The sequence below is a fragment of the Garra rufa genome, chromosome 14 (assembly GCF_049309525.1).
Source record: "Garra rufa chromosome 14, GarRuf1.0, whole genome shotgun sequence".
Classification (NCBI taxonomy): domain Eukaryota; kingdom Metazoa; phylum Chordata; class Actinopteri; order Cypriniformes; family Cyprinidae; genus Garra; species Garra rufa.
Window position 1 is genome coordinate 7,414,089 of NC_133374.1, and position 18,804 is coordinate 7,432,892.

Consider the following 18,804-nt stretch of genomic DNA (forward strand, 5'->3'; position numbering starts at 1 on the left):
ACAGATATACCCGTGCTACTTAAGACTGGTTTTGTGGTCCAGGGATCCATGCATGGATATTGTTGTCCTGGTTTGTAAGCCATTTTGGATAAAAGCATCTGCTAAATTGTGTCGGAAAACAGAAGAACTGCTTTAAAATGACCTTGGCTCAACAATTTGTTCACATACAGACACACTCACCACTGCAAATGCATCGTGTGTTTCTGTGGAATTTGGGAGACACGAAGCTGGTTTTAGTGGAGCTGTACGTGAGCAGACTGTGCGAGTCCAGCGTGATGGTTTGTTCACACTGGGCCTCCCTGCAGTCCAGACCGGAGCAGTTCTTATCCAGCACCGCTGAGACTCTCAGAACCTGGTCCAGTTGGCGGCGTGCGGAGCTCAGCTTCTGCGTCACCAGCGCCGCCTTGTAGAACCCGCTGCCTTCTGCTGTCTCCACTGCAACCAGCAGGTCAAGCTGCCCCGTGGATTCCACCGGCTGCACACTGAGTACATGCAGAGCATCGGAACGGGGCGTAGCCATGACGCTGGATAGGACGCGTCTGACTGAGGGCAGGTGGCGGGACACGAAGTCGTGAGGGGAGACGCGGTCGAAACGGATCGTCACGGCATCGTGGAGCATCTCGGCCGAGGCCTGTTCTACGTGCACGCTCACGGGCACGTTCACAGTGAAGCGGCCGTCTGTTACGGTAGCATTTAGGTTGTAGCGGCCCGCGTCCAACCCGCTCAGAGCGATGATTCGACCGTCTCGAGGGCTCACCTGAGTGAGAAGATGATAGACATGTAAAAAACAATTACAGAGTTTTGTTGTTTTTGACCATGTCTAATGGAGTAAAATAAATTCAATAAAACGCAATTTATCAAACACTTTAGTAACAATTCACCAAAATTAAATTCTATTTCATCCTATTCATCAAAGAAAGCTTTAAAAAATTCTACTCGGCAGTTTTCAACATAATAATACCAATAAATGTTTTTCAGCAGTGAATCAGAATATTAATATATATACACTGCCCTCCAAAAATTTGGAAACACCCCTGGCAAAGTGTGGTTTTGGACGATATCAGCATAGTGTGAATCATCTTTGGGCAATCCTTCAGGAGGCTTGGAGTAATATATCAAGTCAATGTTTGAATAAACTGACAGCTCGGATGCCCAGATTATGCAGAGCTGCAATAGCTGCTAATGGTGGATATTTTGATGAATCGAATTTTTTTTTTTTCTATGTATAAATTGTTTATTGAATAAAATATGTTTTCGTAGTTTGTGTTGTCCCTTATCAGTGCAAAATTATCACAAATTAAAAAGGATTCATGCCAATATTGTCCAAAATCCCACTTTTCTAAGGCATTTCCAAACTTTTGGAGGGCAGTGTATGTATATATATATATATATATATATATATATATATATAAATATAAATATAAAGATAGTTTTGGTAAAAAAAAAACTATAAATATATTCAAACATATTTAACAATTTTACTGTTTTTGCTGTACTTTGGATTAAATAAATGCAGGCTTGGTGAGCAGAAGAGACTTCTTTAAAAACATTAACAATCTTATTGCCCAAAAACTTTACACACACACACACACACACACACACACACACACACACACACACACACACACACACACACAGTCAAAAGTTACAGTATATATACAATATATATATATATATATATATATTAAAAGTTTAGCAAACATTAATTGTAAAATCCACCTTCTAAAAATGTAAATGGATTTTAAACTTTGCATGTACGTAAACAAATTTTTCTCATTGTAAAAGCCTGTCCAAAAGTTTATGCTGAAAAGGTTGAAATTAGAGAAAAAAAAAAGTGCATTTGCATGAATTATGATTAAATCTGATTTTAAAAAATGCATGAACTTCAAAAAAACTAAAGTTTATGACAGTTTTGATTTGAAAACATTTTTTGGTTATGCATAATTGCCATAAATCCAGCTGCTTTATTTTCATAGTTTTAATTGCTTTACTATTACTCAAAACTGTAAGAATAAATCATTAGTAGTGTTCAAAATTGTATTTTTTAAATAAAATTTGTATTGTTATTTGAAAAATAAACATACTAACTGAATGACAGTAATAACTGAATGATACAATTAATTAAATGATAATTATAATACATAAAATATATTCAAATACAAAAATATTTAAATTGTAATAACATTTCACAACAAGTTTTTACTGTATTTTTAAACTGATAAAATTTGATATAAATCTTCATTTAATAAAAAAGCTAAAATGCTTATGAACACCAAACTTTTGAATGAACTTTTTTATATTCATAGTTTTATAGTTTTCATAGTTTAATGACTTCCTATCACTCAAAAAATTAAAATAAATAAATAAATAATAAAAATCTAATAAAATAAAGTAGTTTAGTTTAAAATAAAGTAGTAGTATAATTCTATTTTAGACGAAAAATAATAATTAGTTATATGAATCTTAAAATGTCTCAAAGTGAATAATTGTATTATTATCTGAATAATAATAAAATTAATTGAATGATAATTGTTGTGGGGGTTTAGCAGACTAAAACCTGAGAATGACTGAGCAAAATCGGTCAAAATATTAATGTGATGAATGCAAACCAATGTATCACACAGTCAAATACCTTAAAAAGGCTGCTCTGCTGGTGTGTGTGTCCGTAGGTGAGAATATCAAATGCATCCTGGTCTGTGGCATGTATCTGACCGATCACACCTCCAGGAAACTCGTCCTCCATAGTTACGATATGCACATGTAAGGGTGATGCCACTGGCTTGTGCACGCTCTCCTCTATCACACGCACCAACACAGTCGCCATCGACGAAAGAGGCGGCCTTCCAGAATCACTAGCCTATGAGGTAAAACAGCGCACAGTGATTGGCTGATTGAAGTGTCAATCAAAAATATGACATATGAACATATGAAATATGTTTCTTAAGCAGAAAATCAGCATATTAGAACAATTTCTAAAGGATCATGTGACCCTAAAAACTGTAGTAATGAGGATGAAAATTCAGCTTTGGATCACAGAAATAAATTACATTTTAAAATATATTCAAATAGAAAAGAGTTATTTGAAATAGTAATAATATTTCACAATATTACAGATTTTTACCAACCCCAAATGTTTGATTTTATGGTAGTGGATAAACAAAATTGAATCAGCATTTTTACCTGTACGTGAATGACATACTCAGTGCCTTCCGATCTACGAAACACCTGATTGGATGTCAACAGCCCCTCTCTATCCAGTTTAAACCACGCCCCCTCATTTCCTGATAGGATACGGAAATGAAAAGGTGGGCCGTTGTGGCTGGCGTCCTTATCAATGACGGACAGTTGTAGGACACTCGTTCCCAAAGGCTTGTTCTCCTGTTGAAGAGTAAAGTTCAAGTTAAACGGCTGAAATTACTTGAAAGCGATTGGCTGATTTACCCGTCAATCTTTATCTCACCTGTATAACTGCAGTGTGATTGGCTGGGGTGAAGGTGGGCGGGTTATCGTTGACGTCTGAGATATCGATGTTGACCTGAACGGTTGAGGTCATGGCAGGCGTCCCGCTGTCAAGCGCTCTGACGGACAACGAGTAACCAGCCATCTAGGGACAACGTACAGAATAAGAGATGAAAAGAAAGTATAAAATAAAGAGAGATGAACACACATCTATATATTCTCTTTCACTCTGTGTCATAAATAGTTCATGATGGGCTGACAGATGATCTGAAGCGGCATACAATCTAGGTTTGTAACTCATTGCTGTCAGTTTCTCTTTTTTTCGCTATTTCTCATCTAATCTGTATTTTAGAAATTCGTGGTGTTTTATTTAAATTCTGAACTTCATTTATACTGCTAAGCACTATTCAAAAGGGATTCGTCTTCTAAATGAATCATTACTTTTCTCTCTTTCTTTTTTTGCAGCTTGGTTACAATTAATGGACTTTACACTGAAAGTTTAAAGTGTTTGTCTACATCATTCATCAAAGTCTTATTTCAAAAGAGCTGGAAATGATCTGACCCCTTTTAACCAGCTATAATTGAACACTTGGTAAGCCGAAGACAACAATGACTTCATTAAGCTAATTGACTTGGGAGTAAAAAGGAGCCTGCATGTACTATAAAGAAGCTTTAGCTCCATCTAGTGGTTGCAGTTATTCAACACCATGTGCCACTAGCAAAATCAAGCCAGATTTTTTAAAATAAAATAAAATGTTAAAAAAATTAAATAATTTGTAAAAAAGGAAATTAATATTTTTATCCATCAAGAATGCATTAAATTGATCAAAAGAAACAGTGCAGACATTATAATATAACGAAAATGTCAAATAAATGCTGTTTTTAAAAATGATCAAATAAAAAATAAAGATGGAAATTAGACTGCTGAAAATTCAGCTTTTCAAGGATTAATTAAAAAATATATTAAAATACAAGTGTTATTTTACATTGTAATAACATTTTGCAACATTTTTGAACAGTTTCTCTATTTTTTATTTTAAAGCAAAATCAAGCCAGATTTTTTTTAAATAACAAAATGTTTTAAAAATTAAATAAACATTTAAAAAGGTTGGTTTTTAGTCATTTTTAAAAAAATGGAATTTATATATTTCTCCATCAAGGATGCATCAACTTGATCAAAAGCAAATGTAAAGACATAATGTAACAAAAATGTCAAATAAATGCAGTTTTTAACTTTATAAAAAAAAAACGATCAAATAAGAAAGAAAGATTAAAATTATACTGCTGAAAATTCAGCTTTTCAGGGGTTAATTAAAAATAAATATAATATATTAAAATACAAGTGTTATTTTAAACTGTAATAACATTTTACAACATTTTTGAACAGTTTCTGTATTTTTTATTTTAAAGCAAAATCAAGCCAGATTTTTTAAAATAACAAAATGTTTTAAAAATTAAATAAACATTTAAAAAGGTTGGTTTTTAGTCATTTTTAAAAAATGTAATTAATATTTTTCTCCATCAAGGATGCATCAACTTGATCAAAAGCAAATGTAAAGACATAATGTAACAAAAATGTCAAATAAATGCTGTTTTTTAACTTTATTAAAAAAAAAGATCAAATAAAAAATAAAGATGGAAATTAGACTGCTGAAAATTCAGCTTTTTTAGGGATTAATTTAAAATAAACATAATATATTAAAATACAAGTGTTATTTTAAATTGTAATAACATTTTACAAAATATTTTGAACAGTTTCTGTATTTTTTATTTTAAAGCTAAATTAATCCAGATTTTTAAAAATAACAAAATGTTTTAAAAATTAAATAAACTTTTAAAAAGGTTGGTTTTTAGTATTTTTTAAAAAAAGGAAATTAATATTTTTATCCATCAAGGATACAATAAATTGATCAAAAGCAACAGTAAAGACATTATACATCTTGTGTAACAAAAATGTCAAACAAATGCTGTTTTTTTTTTTAAAGTATCAAATAAGAAAGAAAGATTAAAATTATACTGCTGAAAATTCAGCTTTTCAGGGGTTAATTAAAAATAAATATAATATATTAAAATACAAGTGTTATTTTAAACTGAAATAACATTTTACAACATTTTTGAACAGTTTCTGTATTTTTTATTTTAAATAATGCTGAAGGACTTAAGCTAAAAACTACAAAAAATATATATTATCAGAATATATTAGAATGAAAATTAAAAAATATATATATATATATTTTATTTTTATTTTAAAATTATGATTAAAATTATATTTTTATTTTATATTAAAAAAAATGAAACCAGTGAGAAAATATTAAGCAGCACAACGGTTTCCAACACTGATAATAAAAGTAATAAATCAGTATATTAGATTGATTTCTGAAGGATCATGTGACACTGATAACTGGAGTAATGGCTGCTGAAAATTCAGTGTTGCATCACAGAAATAAATTATATTTTAAAGTATATGAAATCAGTGATCAAAGCGTGCTTTACTAGAGCAAAGTCCAAAATCATAATCTCTATGCTTTTTATCTCTTTTATCTATTAGTATAAAAGTTTCACAGGTGTAATGCTATTATCTTAATCTCATCCACATTAAGAATCCTCTATATTAAATGAAACACCATGACACTGTGTCTATTATTAAAGGCTTTTCTGCCGTGAAGGATTTGATTTCTTTCTCTCTTCGGCTGCTCCCTGATCAGTGTCATTTAAAATAACGTCTTTGTGGGGATTTTGTCCTATTTAATTCCATTATGTCTCTGTCACTCGGTTGTCATGGTAACGGTCGCCATGGTGACATCCCACATTCCTCACCGTTTCTCGATCCAGCTGCTTGTTGACTTTGATCTGGCCTGTGATTGGCTCGATGAAGAACTGGTTCTCGCGGTCGCCGCTGACGATGGAATACAGGATGTCGCCGTTTGCATGGCTGTCAACGTCTTCCGCGGTCACCTGGGCAACCGCGACAAATCGCCAAATTATAATGTGGATTTCAAAAACACAAAAATAGGACTGATGTGATTTTTTAACGATCGTTACCTTGACCACAGTGTCTCCTATGTTGGCGTCCTCGCTGATGGACACGCTGTAGGCGTCACGGCTGAAAATGGGGGCGTTGTCATTGACGTCTGTCAGGTTGATGTTCACCATGGTAACAGCGCTAAGGGGCGGAGTCCCACCATCGGTTGCCTCTACCGTGAGGAAATAATCCTTGCAGGATTCAAAGTCCAGCCCTCGAGATACAGAAATGGCACCTGTATGCAGCACAAGGATAAACATGGTATAACTCTTGCTATTTATTTTATAAATAGAATTTATTATAAACATTATATAAATATCTTTATATAATGTAGGCACCTTCAAACATTTAATTTGGTAATATTTGGCCATCATACATACTTTTGTTCATTTTTAGCCATCACAGGTAAGTGATGTTTCATTAACAAATTTCAGGAGGAGCTCGCGCAGATAATTAACACGGCCAATTCATCATCAGCAATCACTCCCTATCCAATCACTCTCCCTATCCCATTACTACAGTCCCTTTAAATAACCAAGCAGTCCTACCTTCAGCTATCTCTGATTCCAGCATCCCTCCCACCCCCCCTGTTTATTTTCTCCTCACCTCCAGCCAGGGGGGGAGCGCTATTGGGTTCGGGCCAAAGGCCGAGCTCGGACCCCTCTCCCTGGGCAGGGGGAGTGCCCCGGGCTCGGGAATGACTACCGAGCTCGGAGCCCTCTCCCGGACAGCATGCCAAACACGCTTAACTTTACGCTGTTTATTATATGCAAAAGCGAACTAGTGAAATGTAAATATGTTTGTCCATTACAGACACAAGTGTTGGGAGTAACACATTACAAGTAATGTGTGTTATGTAATCTGATTACTTTTTCAAAATATAACTTTTGGGCTTTTTGTTATTAAAAAACAAATAAAAGCTCAAACAATCCCAGCCCATGTGACAAAAAGTAACACAAAAGTAATGTAATGCATTACTTTCTACAAAAAGTAACTAAGTAACAGTTATTTTAATGGAGTAACACAATACTGTTATGCATTACTTTTAAAAGTAACTTTCTCCAACACTGGCAGGTAAAACAAAAGTAATGGATGCATTACTTTCTATAAAAAGTAACTAAGTAACACAAGTAGTTACTTTTTATGGAGTAACAATATTGTAATATATTACTTTTTAAAATTAATTAAGTAACTTTTTATGCAGTAACACAATATGCTAATTCATTACTTTCAAAAGTAACTTTCTCCAACACTGACAGGTAACACAAATGTAATGTAATGCATTACTCTCTATAAAAAGTAACACAATATTGTTACTTTCCATATAAAGTAACTAAGTAACACAGTTACTTTTTATGTAATGTATTACTTTTAAAAGTAACTTTTTCGAACAACAGCAGGTAACACAAAACAAATGTAATGCATTACTTTTTTTTTGTAACACAATTAGTTACTTTTTTATGGAGTAACACAATACTGTTATTTTAAAAGTAACTTTTTCCAACACTGGCAGGCACATTCAAATATTCAATTTGATCATTTCTTTTAACCATTATAGGCACATAAATATGTGATTAATACATTTTGGTCATCATAGGTGCATAGAAACAGTTTTGAAGCATTATAGCATTGGAACATTATAGCATTATCGAGACATTCAAATGTTTAATTTGACATCTAAGCATCCGAGTTCATTGTTTTAGGCCATAATAGGTGCATTCATACATTTTTGGTCATTGTAGGCACTTTCAAACACTCAGTTTAATCATTTTTGGCCATTAGAGGCATGTATGAACATCTGATTTGAATGTTTTGGACGCCATCAGAGGTGGATCATAGAAGAAATTTTTCGCCACTGTAGGCAAGTATGAACAGTTTCTGGGCCATAGTAGGCGTGCTAAAACATTCCTGACATTGGTAGGCATCTTCAATCAATCAATTTGATTATTTTTGCTCATTATATGCATATCTGAATATCTGATTGACTGGACATCAGGTACATACAAACAAGCTTGGTCATCACAAGCACATTCAAATGATCATTTTGATCATTTTTGGCTGTTATAGGCATGTATGAACATCTAATTTGATTGTTGTATTGGCCATCATTGGTGCATCATATTCCAAGGAACATTTAAATATTCAATTTAATCATTTTTGGCCGTTATTGGCATGCACGAATGTCTGATTTAATCATATTGGGCCCGTCATAGGTGCATTCAAGAATTTTTGGTAATGTCTGGACATCTGGTTTGAACATTTTTGGCCATTATATATATCAAAACCTTTGCCTTGTTTAACATTTCTGTATAGCATACATCATAATCTTATGTAATGCATCTCACCTGTGTTGATGTTAATGGTGAAATGGCCCTGTTGGTTTCCAGATCGGATGTTGTAGTAAATATCAGCATTGGTGCCAATATCTTTACTCGCAGCATAAACCTGTACCACTTCTGTACCCACTGCAACATCTTCAGGAAGCGTGGCCAGATAGTCCCTCCTCTCAAACACAGGCGGGTTGTCGTTAATGTCCAAAACTGTGATTGTTATGTTTGCAAGGGAAGAGAGGCGAACGGGAACGCCTTGATCTGATGCACGGACTGTTATATGGTATGACGACTGAACCTCACGGTCCAACAAACGCTCCAGAACAACAATCCCGGATGATTTATCAATGGAGAAGAACCCATCAGCCGAATCAACAAGGGAATAGACCACTTTACGATTAACACCTGTGAAATAAAACACGTGCTTTTATATGCAAAATCCATTCAGCTGTATAATGGCAGTTTGAAGCTAGTTAACTTTCTTTTACCCTCTAATACTAACTCAAATTGTATATTTTTCATGCTGTCACAGCTCAAACGCATCAAAATGACATGCTCATACCCAGATCAGGGTCTATGGCTTGTATTCGGGTCAGCAGAGCTTTAGTGGCGGTGTTCTCGTAGACGCTAGCGGTGTAATGGGGCATGCTGAACATCGGCGGACTGTCATTCACGTCCAAAAGAAGCACCACAACCTCAGCCTCACACCACAAACCACCTCCATCCGTCGCACGGGCAACCAGAGAGTACTGTGCAACCTTTTCACGGTCCAGCGCCGCAGCTGTCTTCAGCTCGCCTACAGAACGAAAAAGACACTTATAAGCAAACAGCAAGGCTACAGGAGCTTTTTTAAACCCCACTCACAAACCTGTGTGTGGATGTATGATGAAGTCTTCTGCTCCAGAACCGAACAAAGAGAACTGGATCTGTGCGTTTGCGCCCGCGTCAGCGTCTTTGGCTTTGACCCGAAGGATTTGCTTATTTATGGCGACGTCTTCAGACACGGACACCGAGTACACGGCCTGCAGACACAAACACACTTATTATAGAGCTCACATCAGGAAAGAGTCAAGAGCTCTGCTTTGCTCATGTTTTCAGTGGCAAAAATGGAGAGTGAATGAAAATGTTTTTAAATACTGAGGTCTGTAGGACTAATTATCAATTAAAGAACTATTTTTGAACTTTGAAGGCACATTTGAATACTTGATTTCAGGGGTCACCACACTCAGTCCTGGAGGGCCGGTGTCCTTACAGAGTTTAGCTCCAACCCTAATCAAACACACCTGAACCAGCTTATCAAGGTCTTAATAGGTATACTTGAAACTTCCAGGCAGCTGTGTTGAGGCAAGTTGGAGCTAAACTCTGCAGGACACCGGCCCTCCAGGATAAAGTTTGGTGACCCTTGCTTGATTTGAACATTTCAGGCAATCGCAGGCACATTGAAACATTTAATTTAGTCATTTTTGACCATTATAGGCACATAAGAATGATCTGATTTGATTTTTTTTTTCATCACATGTGACTAAATTAACATTTTTTTTTGCAATTTAAACAGTTTTTAGCCTTCATATGCACATCTGATTTGAATTTTTTTTTGGCCACTGTAGGCACCTTCAAATAATCAGTTTAACCATTTTTGGCCATTGTAGGCTTGTTTGAAAATATGATTTGTTCATTTCTGGCCATCAAATGTGCATGCATACATTTTTGGCTACTGTAACCACATTCAAACATTAAATTAAATCATTTTAAACCATCATATGCACATCTGAACATCTGGTTTGAACATTTTTGGCTATCATAGGTACATATTAAATGTTAAATGTAATAATTTTGGGCCTAATAGGCATGGAAGAACATTTGATTTGAACATTTTTGGCTATCGTAGGCACATATTAAATGTTAAATGTAATAATTTTGGGCCTAATAGGCATGGAAGAACATCTGATTTGAACATTTTTGGCCATTGTAGGTTCATTCAAACATTCAACTTGGTCATTTTTGTCCATTATAGGCATATTTGAACTTCTAAATTGGACATTTCTGACAATAGGTACACTGAAACTTTCCTGGCCATTACAATAGACATTCAAACGTTCAACTCAATAATTTTTTGCCATCATATTGAACATCTGATTTGAACATTTCTGGCAATCACAGGCACATCATAGAAACATTTCAACATTCAATTCAATCATTTCTGTCCATTACTGGCACATATAAACATCCAATTGAATCAATTTGGGTCACCATAGGTACATTCAAACATTTTTGGCCATTGTGGGCACATCTAAACATCTGAACAGATCATTTTTGGCCATCATGTGCATGTTAACTGTTTTTTAGCCCAACGCAGTTACATTTAAACGTTCAATTTGACCATTTTTGGTCATCAAATGTGAATCTGAACAATTTTAGGCCCTCTCAACATCGAATTTAATTTTTTTTGCACTTATATGCACATCTAAGCATCTGATTTGAACATTTTGGCCATTGCACCTTCAAATAATCAGTTTGACCATTTTCTGCCATTATTTTGGCCATTATAGGCATGTATGAACATCTGATTTAAACATTTTTAGCTATCGTAGGTACATTTTAAATGTTAAATTTAATAATTGTGGGCATGGAAGAACATCTGAATGAAACATTTCTGGCCATTGCAGGTGAAGCAAAAATGACAAATGTTTCTGGCCATCTAAGGTACATTCAAACTTTGCTGGTCATTGCGACAAACATCCAAATATTCACTTATATCATTTTTGGTCATATTTCTGGCACACAGGTGCATCGTAGAACTATTCCTACATTCAGTTCAATCACTTTTGTCCATTACTGGCACGTATACAAAACATCTGAATGAATCATTTTGGGCCATCATGGATGCATTCAAACAATTTTGGCCATTGTGGGCACATCTGAACATCTGATTAGAACATTTTTGGCCATCACATAGTGCATGTAAACATTTTTGGACCATCGCAGGTACATTCAAACGTTCAATTTGACTATTTCTGTTCATCAGATGTGCATCTGAACAATTTTTGGCCATTTCAACATTAAACTCAATCATTTTCAGACTTCATATGCACATCTAAACATTTGACTTGGGCTTTAGATAATTAATTTGGCCATTAAATGCCTGTAAAAAATAGGATTGTTCATTTCTGGCCATCAAAGGTATATGTAAACATTTTTGGCCTTCGTAACACATTCAAATATTGCATTCATATTCAGATCGTAGTTACATTTTAAACATCGCATTTAATCATTTGGAGCCATTATAGGCATGTGAAAATCTGATTTGTTCGTTTCTGGCTATCAAAAGTATATGCAAACCTTTTGGCCATTTTAACCACATTCAAACATTAGATTCAATCATTTTAAACCATCATATGCACATCTGATTTGTACATTTTGGCTATTGTACATTTTTAAACATTAAACGTAATAATTCTAGGCCATTATAGGCATGGAAGAACATCTGCATTCAAAATTTTGAATCATAGCCATCATAGGTGCATGCACTGATTATTTTAGGTAGACCCAAACATTCAACTCAATCATTTTTGTCCATTATAGACATCTTTGGCTATCGTAGATACATTTTTCATGTTAAATGTAATCGTTTTGGATAGAAGAACGTCTGATTTGAACATTTTTGGCCATTGTAGGTTCATTCAAACATTCAATTCAATCATTTTTGTCCATTGTAGACATAACTAAACTTCTAATTTAAACGCTTCTGGCCATCTTAGGTACATTCAAACATTCCTGGCCATTACAACAACATTCAAACGTTCAATTCAATCATTTTTAGGTATCATATTGAACATCTGATTTGAACATTTCTGGCAATCACAGGTCCATCATAGAAACATTCCAACATTCAACTCAATCATTTTTGTCCATTACTGGCATGTATAAACATCAGATGGGCACATTCAAAAATTTTTGGCCATCATGGGCACATTTGAACATCCATTCAAATGCTTTTGGCCATAGTAGGCGCAGTCAAACTTTCAATCTAATCAATTTTGGCAATCATAGGCATGTCTGAAAGTTTGATTTGAATGTGTTGGCCATTATAGCTGCCTTTCAAGATTTGAGATTTGGAATGTTGAACATGTTCAAAAATTCTATGCAAACATTTTTGCCCATTTCAAATGTAACCACATCCAAAAACCTTTAAATATTTGATTCATGTATCAACATTTCATATTTGATTCCCCCAATATGCATCTATAATGTTCAAAAATGATATCTAGCTAGACAGTTCAGTCTTGACACTCAACCCAAATGCCCCCTGCTAAACAGGCTGGCCTGGTTTTCAGTTTGACCTTATTTTAACAAGGTCATGTTTTATGCTCATAGATCATTTCCCCTGGACTTCCTGGCTGCCGTAAGTGGACTCACTGGCTCCAAAAATATTCCTGGCTTTGGCTTGTAATCATTCATGTTTACCATGTAGATTTGAAACTCTCAAAATATGCACTAATTAGATGTTTCCCTGAATGAACTTTAAGGGTTTTACTCACCGGGTCACAGACAGGGCTGTTGTCGTTGGTGTCGATGACCATGACCTCTACGGTTGCAGTTGAAACGTGGAGTCCGTCTGTCGCCGTGACATTGATGAGGTACCGTTCTTGTTCCTCGCGGTCTAAAGGCCGTTTAACGTACAGTTTCCACTCTCCCTGAACCAACCCGAGAGCAAACACCCCGCCTCTGTTCCCACCTACACTCACACACACACACACACACACAAAAAAGATTTTACCGGACAGTTAATCTCTCAATAGTCTGTGACAATTTAAGTAGCAATAAAATCAGCTACCGACTGTAACAAAACACACGCTCACTTCCAGGATTATCTGCAGGCTTAATAACCTCCTCTCAATGATGGCACACTCATTAGTATGAATTATAATAATCAGTTCCTTATATTCACATTTTAAATTATCAACACTGCCATCAATTAGGCCCCATAACAGCCTTCCTGATTTATCGCACGGTCCGCAGCCGTACCCGACTCATTAGGACAGGTCATCTTTTAAACCTCAGTGAGACAGAGGTGAAAAGAAAGGAAAAAATGAGAACGAGAGACTGAGTGAGAGTTAAATGGAAACGACTCTATAATCAAAGCAGCCGCGATGACAAGCATCCAATTACTGTACACTCATAGTACAAACACACGCAGCCTTATTCATCTAATAAAGAGTGTAATTTAACTCAGCTGGGGGCTGATAACACAGAACAGCTTCTATCAGAGATGCGTCAACAAAGGCCTGGACGCCTTCCGACTCCATTTTTTCTCATCCCACGCTCTCGCTCATTGGGTTGAAGGAGTGTTCAGCATGACTTCCTCACACTGCATGCTTTTTCTGTGCTTTATAAGCGATAGCTCGAAACCTTGCATTTAATTTTCTTGCATTTCATTGTGGCTTGGATATTTAAAAATGGACCCTACTTGCCTGAAATAAAATGTCCTAGCACAGTGTTTAAAAGTGTGGTTTATCACATTCAAAATAACATGATATTTGTGACCCTGGACTACAACACCAGTCTTAGTAGTAGTATGGGTGTATTTGCAGCAATAGCCAAAAATACATTGTATGGGTCAAAATTATGGATTTTTCGGTTATTCCAAAAATCATTAGGATATTAAGTAAAGATCATTTTAGATATTTTGTAAATTTCTTACCGTAAATATATCAAAACTTAATTTTTGATTAGTTATATGCATTGCTAAGAGCTTAATTTGGACAACTTTAAAGACGATTTTCTCAATATTTAGATTTTTTTTTGCACTCTCAGATTCCAGATTTTCAAATAATTATATCTCAGCCAAATATTGTCCTATCTCAACAAACCACACATCAACGGAAGGTTATTTATTCAGCTTTCAGAAGATGTATACATTTAAATTTCAAAAGATTCCCCTTTATGACTTGTTTTGTGGTCCAGGGTCACATTTGATATATTTCAGTGGCATAATGCAATGTATAGTACCGCAAAAGTTTGGAGTCAGTATGTTTTTTGACAAAATGAATAATTCTATTCAGCAAATACGCATTAAATTGATTATGAGCAACAATAAAAACTAGATTATCTAATAAAATAAAAATTTCAAATAAAAGCTGTCCTATTTATCAAAAAACAATGAAAAACTAAATTCAGCAGCACTGTTTTTAACACTACTAATAATTAGGAATGTTTGTAAAGCAGCAATTATACAGATTTCTGCAGATCAATTATACCGATAACCGATATATATATATATATATATATAGGTCTGGTATAAAAATGAACAATTTCTTTAAATGCTTTTAAATTATTGATCAGTCAGAAATCAGTTTTGAAAATGGCCGATAAATGATACCAATAACCATAAAAATTTCTTAATATTGGCGCTGATAATTGGTCGACCCTTGCACTAAAGAGTGGAGTAATGATGCTGAAAATTCTGCTTTGCATCACAGGAATAAATTATATTTTAAAATATATTCAAATTGAAAACAATTATTGTAAATTGTAGTAATATTTCACAATACTGTATGTTTACTGTATTAATCTAATAAATGCAGACTTGGTGAGCATAAGATACATCAAACTCTTGTATTATTGTATGGATGCACAACTAAATATTGTGTTTGTAGTAAGAATGAATGTGAATAGATTAGAACAGTAAGATTTTTAATGTTTTTTTTTAAAAAGAAGTTTCTTCTGCTCGAAAACAGTAACATTTTGAAATAATTTTACTATTTAAAATAAAAGTTTTCTATTTCCATAAGAAATTATAGAAATTAATACTTTATTTAGCAACAATGCTTTCAGATCAAAAATCTTTTCAGGTAAATGATAAAATTCTTCCTGAAAAAATTCTACTCGGCTGTTTTCAACATAATAATATTAATACATGTTTTTTTGAGCAGCAAATCAAATATTAGAATGATTCCTGAAGGATCATGTGACTGGAGTAATGATGCTAAAAATTCAGCTTTGAAATCACAGGAATAAATCACATTTTAAAATATATTCAAATAGAAAACATATTTCGAAATTTTACTGTTTTTGCTGTACTTTGAATCAAATAAATACAGGCTTGGGAAGGACTAAAAAAATAAAAATGTATTTATTTATTTATTTTTAATTGTCATAGTACACTCTTAAAAATAAAGGTGCTTCACGATGGCATAAAAAAAACCTTTTGTCTAAATTGGTTCCATAAAGAACCTTTAACATCTGAAGAATGTTTCTGTTTCACAAAAGGTTCTTTGTGGCCAAAGAAGGTTCTTCAGATTATACAAAGGTAAGAAAAAGATTGTTCTTTAAAAAAACCTTTGACTGAATGGTTCTTTGTGGAACCAAAAATGGTTCTTCTATGGCATCGCTGTGAGAAACCTTTCAAAGCACCTTTTTTTAAAAGTGTACTTCATCTGGTCACGCACAGACCTTAGGTTTAAAATAAATCTACTTTATATAGTATACACAAATGCATAAAATATCTTTCTCAAAGAGCATATTTCTTCTTGTCAACCAATTAAACTCAAATAATATGTTTCCAGCCATTTGCAGTCAGTTCTGGTCGATTAATGTTTCTGCAGTGACCTTTCACCTTTACGAGGCAGCAACATGAAGAGCTATTTAACGGCTGTTAAATCTTAGCTGCTGCGGCGGGCATATTCAGCACTATTGTTAAGCTGAGATACACAGTGTGCTAACTTGTTTTAAGCTACCCTTTATGAACCTTTAAACGACTTTCAGCAAGAACCTCTAAATAAAAGTTCAAATTATCCAATTAACTACCATAGAGTAACTGTTTACTGTTTAATTGCTCTGTGCTCCGTTGAACACAGCAGTAAAATACCCCGAGAGGTGAAACTACTCACAAAGCTCTCGCTTCCTAAAGAGAATAAAGACGTTTGGGTAACTCAAATCTGTTTGTATATTTGCCTCTTTCTTTCCCTCCGGTGTGTATTATGATACGGTGTGCAGTTCTTTGAGCCAGTTTGTGCCGCTGGGCTGGGAGAAATGTATTAGAGTCTGTCTGACCTTTGAGTTTGTCTTGAACTAGAGGATTTAAACGTTATGAAAGTGTGGACTGTAGGGAAGGAGACTGAGAGAGAAAAGGAAAGAGATTATTCTCAGTAGAACACATGCCAACTAAACAAGGGCTCGTGTCACAAAGTTTACTTTAGTTTACATGCCGTGGGCTACGATTTAATTAAAGGGATAGTTCACTCATTTTTATGTAGTTGTAACGCTTTATGCCTTTCTCTCTGAAAGCTGCATTCTTTTCAATGCAATTATAATCAGTGGAATGAATATTTTAGACTTTAAAAGATATAAAAACAACGCACTTATTTTAATATGTATTTACATATTTATAATTATATGTCTATTTATTTATATATATATTTAATTTGAAAATATCGGAATATCTAAAATACTACAATATTTTAATTATTTATTATATTTTATATACATTTATATTTGACTTGTTTAAGAAATGTAAAACGTATACTTCGAATGCAATGCAATCTTTACACTACTGGTCCAAAGTTTTTGAACAGTAAGATTTGTAATGTTTTTTAAAGAAGTCTCATCTGCTCTGCATTTATTTCATCCAAAATATAGCAAAAGCAGTAATATTGTAAAATATTTTTACTATTTAAAATAACCGTTTTCTATTTGTATATATTTTAAAAAGTAATTTATATCTGTGATCAAAGCTTAAATTTCAGCATCATTACTCCAGTCTTCAGTGTCACATGATCTTTCAGAAATCATTCTGATATGCTGATTTGCTGTTATTATTATTATCAATATTTAAAACAATTTTTTAGGACCATTATACCATTCAAAAGCTTGGAGTCAGTGTATAGAATTTTTTTTTCAGGAAAAAAATTATAGAAATTAATACTTTTATTTAGCAAGGATGCTTTAAATTGATCAAAAGTGATGATAAAAACATTTACAATATTAAAAAAAAAAATTTATATTTCAGATAAATGCTGTTCTTTTGAACGCTATTAATCAAAGAAACCTGAAAAAAAATCTACTCTTTCAAAATAATAAAAATAATAAATGTTTTTTGAGCAGCAAATCAGCATATTACAATTATTTCTGAAGGATCGTGTGAGTGGAGTAATGATGCTAAAAATTCAGCTTTGAAATCACAGGAATAAGTTACATTTTAAACTATATTCAAATAGAAAACAGTAAATAGTACAAATATTTCAAAATTTTACTGTTTTTGCTGATCAAATAAATACAGGCTTGGTGAGCAGAAGAGACTTCATTAAAAAAACATAAAAAAAATTGTAGTGTTCAAAAACTTTTGACTGGTAATGTAGATGAGACAGAGAAAGACAACACTCAGAAAGCAATCCTCAGTATATCATAAACCAACAAAAAGCAACTAAAGTTTCAGCGTCACAATGTTTACTTTTCAATGCCGTGGGCTGTAATTTAGTTAAGCGTCAGAGCTTGTGTGCTTGTGTGTGTTTGTGTGTTATGCGTTGTAAATCGTGTTAAAATACTGCTCCTGCTGGTGGCAGCACAGTCTAAATCATGATCACAGCATAAAGGTTGAGCTTAATCGAAATTCTGTTCAGGCTGAGAAGTGTGTTTCTCTCTGTGTGTGTGTGTGTGTGTGTAAAAGCATGAATTATAGAACAAGGCAGCTCCCTAATTCAATGTTATGAGTTTCTGAGCGCCTAATTTACAAATGTGTGCTGCTTTGGAGCATGTGCGAGGTGTGTCTGTGTATCCGTGTGTGCAATCTGTTCCTTGTCACCAAGCAAGGTGTTCAGCACTGGCTGAATATAAAGGTATATTTAAAGCTGGCTGAGCTAGATTCTGATAAGGAGGAGGTTTATATTTGCCCTTTTCCAAGACGCTATCCACCTAAACTACTGCTTTCGGAAATGTCACTGTATTATGTTGCGTTCGTGAAGTGATGCGCTTCCCCAGCGCAAATCCCCAGCGGTG

General features: G+C 34.2%; 1 protein-coding gene across 1 annotated transcript in view; it reads right to left on the reverse strand.

Annotated features, from left to right (window-relative positions):
* fat3a (FAT atypical cadherin 3a) overlaps positions 1-18,804 on the reverse strand; it is a 167,884-nt gene that overhangs the window by 33,094 nt on the left and 115,986 nt on the right. Inside the window, exons 30-39 of the mRNA XM_073818320.1 lie at positions 13,350-13,546; positions 9,680-9,833; positions 9,374-9,607; positions 8,827-9,216; positions 6,502-6,716; positions 6,277-6,414; positions 3,461-3,604; positions 3,181-3,378; positions 2,633-2,857; positions 181-757 (exon numbers count right to left, since the gene is read on the reverse strand). Coding sequence (XP_073674421.1) covers positions 181-757; positions 2,633-2,857; positions 3,181-3,378; positions 3,461-3,604; positions 6,277-6,414; positions 6,502-6,716; positions 8,827-9,216; positions 9,374-9,607; positions 9,680-9,833; positions 13,350-13,546 — 2,472 coding nt within the window. The remainder of the gene's footprint in view (positions 1-180; positions 758-2,632; positions 2,858-3,180; positions 3,379-3,460; positions 3,605-6,276; positions 6,415-6,501; positions 6,717-8,826; positions 9,217-9,373; positions 9,608-9,679; positions 9,834-13,349; positions 13,547-18,804) is intronic.